General features: G+C 31.6%; 2 protein-coding genes across 8 annotated transcripts in view; both read right to left on the bottom strand.

Annotated features, from left to right (window-relative positions):
* Nucleotides 1-10132, bottom strand: part of LOC127287131 (lambda-crystallin homolog) — an 87686-nt gene that overhangs the window by 27863 nt on the left and 49691 nt on the right. The gene's annotated exons all lie outside the window — the stretch shown is intronic.
* LOC127287127 (kinesin-like protein GA13060) overlaps nucleotides 314-10132 on the bottom strand; it is a 375235-nt gene continuing 365416 nt past the window's right edge. For 4 of the 6 annotated variants that reach the window (XM_051313892.1, XM_051313893.1, XM_051313895.1 and 1 more), the window contains exons 10-16: nucleotides 8459-8668; nucleotides 6800-8386; nucleotides 6105-6353; nucleotides 5263-5718; nucleotides 4912-5187; nucleotides 4178-4420; nucleotides 314-2674 (exon numbers count right to left, since the gene is read on the bottom strand). In XM_051313892.1, the coding sequence (XP_051169849.1) occupies nucleotides 2487-2674; nucleotides 4178-4420; nucleotides 4912-5187; nucleotides 5263-5718; nucleotides 6105-6353; nucleotides 6800-8386; nucleotides 8459-8668 (3209 nt within the window). In that variant the 3' untranslated portion in view covers nucleotides 314-2486. Of the gene's footprint in view, nucleotides 2675-4177; nucleotides 4467-4911; nucleotides 5188-5262; nucleotides 5731-6104; nucleotides 6354-6799; nucleotides 8387-8458; nucleotides 8669-10132 lie in introns of those variants that run through there. The other 2 variants (XR_007843837.1, XM_051313896.1) reach the window with 2 other exon arrangements.

Below are 10132 nucleotides of genomic sequence, written 5' to 3'. Positions count from 1 at the left end.
ACGACTTTTTACTCTCTAAATCTAAATTGGTAAAATTTTCTAATTAATTTAAATTATTGACATTTTTGATTTTGAATTAGTAAAATTTAACTAAATCAAAAGCAAAAAATAGTCACTAATTCAAATTAGTTAATTTTTTTTTTACTAATTCATACATTTAGAGAGTAAATAAAATATAATAGTACAAAAAAAATATAAATTAAAAATTTTCGAAAAATTACTTTTTGTTTTTTAAATTTCATTAAAATTCTTTTTAAAATAATTTGGTGAAATAATATTGATAATAAAATAAAAAAATAGAATATTATTATTTACCCATTGTAAATTGATCTTTATTACAAGAAATTACATATCTAATTTGTACATATCAAATATAAATATAATACAATGACTATGGTACAATACTTTTTGAAAGGGATTTAGAAGTAGATCAATTATGACAGACGGACTGGCTCCCTTTGGCAATTGATTTTTTTTTTTTTCTTTTTCTTGCCAATGAGATTGGCAAACAAGAGCTTAAAAATTGGCCCTTTTACACAGCTACCTATATATGTAAAAATTAATTTATAAAATTTTTCCAAATTTCGAGAGCACTAATATTAGTCCGATAAATAAATATATATATATATTGAAAATCGTTAAAAATTCTGGACGTGTGACAATCTTTGAAATGTTTTTTTTTTTCTTTTCTCTCAAGTCAATAAAAAAAAAGAATGGATTTTTTAAAATAATTTTTCGTTTCCGCGCGACTGATTCCAATTATTATATGTCAAAAGAAACATACATTCAGAATAACACAGTAAATTTACAGTTTTCGTCTTTTCAAACATGAAAAAGTTAAAATTATTTAAAATTTAGTATCTGAAGTAATATTAAAATAATCCAAATAATAATAATAAATAATAACATAAATAATTATAAATAATAATACAAATAACATTAATTAATAATTATTCACATAATTAATTTTTTAAATATTTTAAATAATTTATTTAGTCAAATTATAGGGAAAGAAGGGTCAACAAAAATTGTATTATATATAAAAAGAATTTTTTTTTTTTTGTGTAATTTAAAATTATTAGCATTTATTATTGTTGAAGAGACGAAAATTGTGATTTTTCTGGTTTTGAAAACGGAGGGTGAGGCTCACGCAGAAAAGTTTCTTATTATAATATTGTAATCTATGCGTGTGGTAGAATTTGATGAGCTACGTTTTTTTTTTATTTATTTATTTTTTTTTTCATTAATGACTGGAGTCTCTCTAATTGTAAGTGAATTATAGGAGCTCTACAAAGTGCAGTAACTGCGAGATAACGATTAAAGCTACGATATTATTTTGAATTAACGTGCGTGCATTAATATTAATACTTACGGCCTGTGTTTAATTGTAAATCGTATATTGATTTGGCAGTACGATTTGCATTTTTTGTTTTCGGAAGAGTCAGTTCGATTCTTATCGCACCCTGATCGTTAATAATTTTTAAATTATAGAAAAAAAAATAAATACAAATTTTTATGTCTCTCTCTCTCTCTCTGTTTTTCTCTCACGCTCTTAAAAGAAAATTTCGAAACTTAGAACATCATTAGGAAGACAAAAACTTGGAATATTTTTCTATAAAAAGTTTTTAATGTACAAATTCGATATGAAATTTTTAAATTTGTTCTGTATTAAATAGATTAGTTGGTTCAAAAAAAAAGAAAAAAAAAACTTTAAAAATATTGATACGATAAAAATTGTTATTAGAAAATTGTGATAATTTGAAAATTTTGTTTTAAAATTTTAATGAAAAATTTTTGTATGAAAATTGTAATTTTTCTCGTAGAGGCTTTTTCTTTAAATTCATTTTTTGTAACATTAAATCCCACACACATACATTTATTCACTTATTCTTTATTTTCGTCTCATTTTTGTTTTAAGAAATAGAAAAATTGCCTAACAGTCTTAATCGGAAGTTAGCTGTTTATCTGTTGCCTTTGCAATCTTTCAGTCTCAGTAATTAATGACGATTATCATGATAATTTAACGAATTTTTAAAATACAATGGCAGTTTTTTTTTTTATATAACAAAGTTTGGACAATTCTTTTTTTTTCAATTAAAAAACGATGGGAAAAAGTACAATAGAAACAATTTTAATTATAGTCATCTATTTATTTGAATGGAATATAATTGCAATGCTGTAATTTTTTTTTTTTTGGTCAAATTTCTAAAAAACAAAAACATTGGAAAGCATTTGAAAATGCATTTTAGAAATTTAAAAAAAAAAAAAAATTAAAGCATTCAATTTTTGGATTTTGTTTTACACACACGTCAGTCACAGTTTCCTACATATGTAGAATCCCAATTTTTCTATTTAAATAGTCTTTTTCAAAATTTGCATTTCTTTATTTTCTTTACAACAAAGAAGCATTTAACTTTTGTTTCTAATGGAGTTGCAATTGGAATGAATGATCAGCACGTAGTAATTTGCGCTGATCCGAATAATTGTTAGGTGATTTTGATTCCAGTTGGTGTATCCAAGTATATTGATTCTCTCCTTGGATACGAATCGAAACAGGTTATCAGTATCACGTGACTCTTGCAGGCTTCCACTCTTTTTTGGAGAATGAACGTCTCTGCCTCGAGAGCTTCCAAGAAAGCTGGATCCCGCCAGTCCATACTGTCCTCCACGTGCACTAGAAAAAAGAGAAATAAATTTTATTCCGGTTGATAATAGTATTTTCATTTTTTTTTTTTTTTTTTTTAAATCAGGGATTTTCGAACATTGACAATTTTTGTTAAAGTTTAGTGATTGAATTGCAAAATTACAGTGATGTAAAATAATTTTACTATAAGCATTATAACTAAAGTATATTTTATTAAATAACAGGTTTGTTAAATTTTTAATCAGTGCGATAATTCACTGCCTAAATAGCACAACATATGGCCACAATATTGCAGCAATATTTCATGATCAATTTTGCGAATATTGCAGGGAAATATTGAGACAATATTACTGCAACATTGATTATGTCCGCACTGCAGGAATATTGCACGTTAATATTTAGGCAATATTGCTCTGCAATCGTGCTGTCCAAACTGATATCTGCCTTAAGTTGCGAATATTGCCTTAATATTGCGCAACTTAAGGGAGATATCAGTTTGGACAATAAGATTGCGGAGTAATATTGACTCAATATTACCGTGCAATATTCCCACAGGACGGACGTAATCAATGTTTCAGCAATATTGCCTCAATATTGCCATGTAATATTCGCAATATTGTTATGTAATATTAATGCAATATTGTGGCAACATGTTGTGCTATTTGGATGATGAAATAGCGGGAATTGTAACTGAAACACTTCAGTAAGATTTCTACTGAAATTTAGTAGTATTACCATCAATCGGTAAAACAGATCATTAAAGAACTTTATACTGATTCTAATTAAAGTATGACTAAATTTTAGTAGAAATCTTATTGAAGTGATTCAGTTGCTAAATTTCAGCTATTTTATCAGTTTAATTTCACTGATTCAAAAGGGAGTAAGATAAAACACCCAGTAGTCGATCATTTTGGTATAATTGTCTCTCACAGCACCGGATATTTAAGGATATCAATTTGCTTCCAGCGGTTTGGATATCCCTAGGACATCCTCAGGATATCCTAGGGTTGCCCAAACCACTGGAAGCAAATTGATATCCCTAGGATGTCCCAGGAATATCCTTAAATATCTTGTGCTGTGAGGAGGGATATAGTTAATTTATAGTTCAATTAAATTAACTACATTCAAATTATATCAAAATGATCGATTACTGGACGTTTTACCTTAATATTAGGAATTTAAAATTGCAATTCGATACTAGTGACTATGTGAACTAAAATACATGAAGGTCAAAAAAATGTGTTGCGTCTTTTCATTTTAAAAATTAATATAATGTATTTCAAAATGGGGAAAATTCTGTTTTTGTATTATTTAGTCGTACAAAACGTACTAGTTTCTGACCAAATAATACTGAAAATTAATATGATCCATATTGCATTTCAGTATTATTTGGTCAGAAACTAGTACGTTTCATACGACTAAATTAGTACAAAAACAGAATTTTCCCCATTTTAAAATACATATTATATTAATTTTTAAAATAAAAAAAGTCTTTCATTGCTATAAAGTATCAGCTTTTGGAAAGAAACTTACGTTCGTAACTCCAACGGTCATCGGACATCATTAGTCGCCTTTTAGCATCGCGTAATTCCCGTCTAAGAAGGCGCTGGCGCAGACGTAGGTTGTGTATCTTGAACATTATTCCACGCGGCTCCGAGCGCAGCTGTGCGCGTCTGTCCAGAGTTGCTACGTCCTCGCCTGTGTAGACGAGAATCCCCGCGGGAATTCCCTGGGCCGGGACCCGGAGCACGCATCCTGCCCCCGGTTGTTCCACCGCTGAAACACCCGCACAACGTCGAGGTTAGAACTCCCAGAGCGCCACCTGAGGAGAATCACCGAATGGGGCTCGATTTTAGCCGATTGCTCTTTTTCTACATAATATACACCAATTTTTACACTCTTCTTTATTATTTTTAGTTACTTTTTTGATCCCCAATCATCAATTTTTTTTTGTTTCGTATTTCAAAAAAACTTATTTTTTATAACTATTCTGTCACATTACGAAAAAGTCCATTTATACAAGACTTTAGGAAGTTACTCAATGAATACATGAATTTCCGATTCGGATGTTGCCTTAAAGAAAGTGAGCGCAAGAAGTTGCGGATTTGATTAATGGAGTTTCATTGAAAGGCGATGGGTCATGAAAAATTACACTTGACGAAAAAAAAAAAAAAAGCCAATAACTTTTGTTATTGATGAAGCCGAAGGGAGACGAGAATTTTTGCTATAGGATGAAAAGAAAAAGATAATATTTATATAATTTATACCTTGATGTTCTTGGAGGGCATTTGTGTGTCTTGACGAGTCACTTGCAATGCTACTTGTTTCACTATCACGTACAATACTGTCGTATCCTGAACTCTCTGCTCGATGTCTCGATAGTGTTGCTGGTGAAAGTTTAGCAGCTCTTGGCGTTGAATCAGCCCCCGAATCATAACCATCTTTATTCAAACCAAATGATGATCCTAGACTTAGAATTTTGCGTTGCATTCGACCCGATGATGGCACTGAACTTGGTATTGATATTTGAAGTGGTGTCGCAACTGTAGTCAAAAAATTTTGTTATAAATAATTATTTAAAATAAATTCAAATTCCATTAAAACTAATAATAATTTACCAATTGTTTTTCGGTCCTCTTCGATATCAGATTTTCCGGTAACTGTTCTTTCCGTTCTTTCGTTTGTACCAAAGAGTTTTTTAGCTTCGATATATTCCTCTTCAGGATCGGAGCCCGAGGCTCCGTTACCAGGTATCCTTTCAATTTCCTCTTTGAGATTTGGATTTGAAGCACCGTCGGGATGTCGTAGACTTGAAATATTGCATTCTCCCAATTTACCACAATATCTTCTGGGACTGGCAAGATGTGCTACACTACTTGGATACCAGTAGGATGCTGTCTCTGGTCGTGACATTGTTTGTCGACAATTGTCACAAATTTTCTCCTGTTCTGATTTTCCAGCTATATAGGCCGGTTCACTGAAGGTACTGCCATGATTGCTTGCGTTGTCATTGAAGAGAACGTCCGAGAGTGATAATGATTGACACCGGGAAGGTGGACGGAATGTCGTGGCGGCTGGAATTTGTCCTGCGTTAATAATTGCATACTTGATGTAAGCAATAAAATAATCTTTTCATTCTAATTTTATATTTCCCCATTATAATTTTGTCACTATATTATCGGAGTCTTCAAGATACAATTTTTTTTTTTATAAGTACTTTAAGATGTAAAAATCTAGTTGGAATTTTTTTTTTGGATTACCATAAATGTTAATTTTCTGATTGCATGAATTTTCAAAAAATTACCAAGTATTTCGCTAAAGAATTTTGATTTCTAATTTAAAAGTATAACGATTTTAATTCAAGTATTTGAAAAGCGTCTCTCGTAAATGTTTTTAAGATTCGTCTGATAGAATTCGTAAATTGGATGTAAAAGAGAGGGCGAAGAAAAAAAAAACTTACATGGAGCATCTCTGATGGTGACTGATGAGGAGTTTTCCCTTTGGTAAGTCGCGGAATTTGAAACGTTGGCAAGGGCTAATTTACTTTGGTATAACTCGTGGAGTCGAGCCAATTGATCGAACTTGTGCCTGCTTTCCTGTTCCAAAAAGTCTTCGTGATCGAAATAAGGCCGCGGTAACATTCCCATTCCCACTGGCAATTGATATTGAGGTCTATATCGTTCAGTGTCCGACATCACCGACATTGAATCTGTAAAAAAAATTTCCAATTTTTATAGTTTCTCCTGAAGTAAAATACAAAAAAAAAAAAGAGACACATAAGAATTAAATTGGAAAAGCAGAAGAGAAATTCGTAGGAGAGTAAAGAGAAATAAGATAAAAATAAAAGAAACGACGATGAGTGAAGAAGTGGAAAGGGGTCTTGTATTGGCTTTGCTACTTTGAGAGCGCGTGTCGACAAGTAATTACATCCCAACTTGGAGAATATGATTGTTTCTCGTAAAGAAGAACATTTACTGAAAGGTTCAGAATATGAGGTTGAATTGAGTTTTGTGCGGTAAATAAATTACTGTCTTTTGAGAATAATATAAAAAGTTAGTTAGAGGAAAACTTTTCTTTTATTGTTAAATTGAATTTTAAAATGGAATTTTAGGAATTTTAATATAAAATTTTTAAATTAAATATTGATAATCTTACCGGTGAATGTTGATACAACGGTGAGATTTTCCTGACTTAGTATCCTGAGTGGATGTTCTTCTTGATCACTTTCGGGTAAAGGATTTTCTCCCATGCAGAGTGCAATGTCCTCTTCTGTAACTTGAAGACAAGAATCTTGCATTGGAACAGGCTCGAGATCTTCAACTTCGACAATTTCCAAAATCTCGTCTTCTGAAGACAATGAATGTCTGGACGGTAGAACGATATCTTTATGAGAGAGATTTAAACTTTCCATGGAAACTTCGCGACTTACGCCATTGCTAAGAGGTTCTATTAGAGGCAATGGCGGAGGAACGACAATTTCTTCATCATCATCTTCATCATCATGAACATTGAGTTTACTACGAGAATTATCAAGTATTGGACTTGCAGTTAAATCGAGTCCAGAATCAGTGTTGGATTTTACATTAAGAAGATTTAATTTAGCTCCTAATTTTTCGGTTATATCTTCAATTTCACTTGCCTTTATACTTTCGCTCTCTATTGTTGATAATGATGTTTCATCATCGTCGATATTTTTTGATAATTCTTTAAATTGTGATGATTGTCCAATTTTAGAATCATTTCGGGAATTGTATTTACTTCTTTGAATTTGTGATGATTGATTCTCCACCCATTTTCTAATCATACTCTTTTTATGACTGTCCATAAAACCATAACCAGAGTGTTGTTGATGAAGAGATGTTGTTAATTGCATTGGACCATCTATCCAGGTTTCTCTCTTGTGATGTGAGTCTTTTAATAAGTGTCTTGCTTCGGCAACTTTGGATTTTGAGATTCTTGGTCCATCGATCCATTGTTCATCTGAACCACCAGTTGTAACAGCAACGGGAATTTTACTATTTGGAGAATCAGCATTTTTTGATGCTGAAGCCTTTGTGGAATTAATTTTTCTCGCAGGACTCGCTTTGGGTGTTAAACTGTGAGCAGGTGATGTTTGTTTTGATGCTGTTTGAGTTAATGCTTTCACTGCTTTAGTTGCTTTATGAGCTGGACTTCTTTCTTCGGCGATTTTATTTGGTCTTTCAGCAGCTGAACCGCGTAGAACTCGACCCATTGCACATCGATTATCACCTGAATTTAGACTAGGAATATAAACAGGAGGATGTTCACCGTCAGTTGCGTCATCTGTACTTGGACCAACGTAAATAACAGTATCAGCTGAAAGATCACTTGAACTTGGATCACATTCACTATTTTGTCTAGCAGCTTCTTCACCTGAACTACCACCACTTCCTGTACCCTGTCCATTATTTCCAATGAATTTAATTTTCCTCCGCCTCATACGATGTATTCTCGATGCTAATTGAACTGTTGTTAGGGTTTCGCTGTATTGTTGTGAATTTGGTGAGACATGTGCTATCATTGCCGCGTGACATGTTAATGATCCAAGGCATTCTTTGAGCAATTGAGTTAGTTTGTGCTCTTTATAGGGCAAATGTTTTTGCCCATTAAAAATTGCTATAAGAATGTTTCCCAGACCTGAGAGTGGTATTCCTCCTGATGATTTCCCTCGATCCGAGTTTCCTAGATCCATTAGATGTAGCCTACTTCTACCTCCAGCGACTGAAATAGTCAATTTTAAATAATAAACCGGTTTCAAAAAAATAGGAAAGTTAGTTTTTTTTTATTATTTACCTCCGCCTTTACCGGCAACACTGTACTGATACACGTGAAGAGTATAAAGCATATGAGTATCGCCTTCTCGTTGACGACCAGCAACAGCGGCATCAAGATAAAAAGCTGCTCGTTCCGCAGTCGGAGCACGAAGTTCACTGTGCTGTTGAAGTTGCAAAGTCCCGAAAAGAGGATCATCCCTTAAATATACAGCTGGCGATTGCTCAGAATCTGGGGAAAAAAAAGTTTCAAAATAATTTCTCTTTTTTTAAACTTTCGCTTAGTTTGATCAGTTTTTTTTCTCTCTCTCTCTGTATTTATTTAAAATAAGAATTATGGTTATTAATTTTTTTTTACATATTAGAGATGCGACTTAATTTACAAGAGAAAATTGGCAAGTTTAGAACCATTAAATTTCAAGTTTATAAGAACGCTGAAGGGTTGCACAATTTAAGAGTTCATTCTCTTATGATCGTATCCCTCGAGAAATAAGGAAAGATCGTGATCGTAAATCGGTCGACGACGTCCTCTTATCTTTAATGTCCCTTTTCTTGAAATACGAGGGGTGGGGTGATAAAATGTAGAAAGATACGGTTATCCGTTACAACCCGTAAGAAACGAGCGATCGGTGTAATCAACGTAATGTGGAATCTAGTTGTAAATAGTCATCAGTATAAAAGCGTAGCTAATAAACGCTACTACTGATGCACACAGGTAATCTTGTCGTAAAAGTCGCAGACACGAAGATATTTACTTTTATAGGGTCGCGTTCGCACATGTGGCCAATATTTGATATATAAATAAAATGATAACAGATAATTTCAAAAAGAAGTTCAATATTTTATTTCATTTGATTCAAATAAATTTTGATATTCTTTTAATTACAGAATTTAATAAAGTTCTTTTTTTTAAATTAAAATTTAGATTCTTGATGAGAATTTAGAAAGGAAAATTTGATAAGTTGTGTATAAATTGTTAAATTAGGGGAATATTAAAGTTTAAATTCCCATAAGAGAAGATCTAAAGGTAATATTTTTAAACGCTTCGTAGAGGAACTATATAATTAAAGAAGGGTGAACGCACCAACCCCATAGTATTATACGCCATGATCTTCCAACAATTTCAAATAAAAGTGAAGCGCGCAGAACAAAAGTAAAGAAGAGTCGTCCCTCTTATGATGGTTTCTTTAATTGCTCCTGTGAAGTTGATGCGTAACGTTGCTCGTAAAAGTTATAAAATGCTCAGTAGAGATGGCGAAGAAAAAAAAAACCCCTCCCCACCCCCGCGAAAGAAAAGAAAAAAGAACGGGAGAGGTTTTTAAAAAAAGGGAGGCAAAAAGTTAGATTTTATACAAAATAAATTTTATTTTTAAATTAAAAGAAATCTAGATAAGATAATTAAAGGTTATTCAATAACATTTGATAAATTTTTAATTAATTTATATTAATATTAAAAAAAGTTAAGTTTTATAAAAAATGGGAACACTTTTTAAAATTGATTTTTAATTGTCTGACGTGTGATTAATTTAAATTATATATATTTTTGTATTACAAATCAGTGTTTTATTATTTCTTAAATTATTTCATTTTTCATTATCGTAATAATTGAACAATTAACATTGAATGTCTATAAAAATTAAATATAATTAAAATTAAATTTTTCCAATATCTTTCGAAATATCGTTTTTTAATTTCA

The sequence above is a fragment of the Leptopilina boulardi genome, unplaced genomic scaffold, assembly GCF_019393585.1.
Source record: "Leptopilina boulardi isolate dan_hultmark-lab unplaced genomic scaffold, ZJU_Lbou_2.1 LbouV2_368, whole genome shotgun sequence".
Classification (NCBI taxonomy): Eukaryota; Metazoa; Arthropoda; class Insecta; order Hymenoptera; family Figitidae; genus Leptopilina; species Leptopilina boulardi.
Note: the sequence above shows the minus strand (reverse complement) of the source record. Positions and strands in the feature narration are given on the sequence as shown.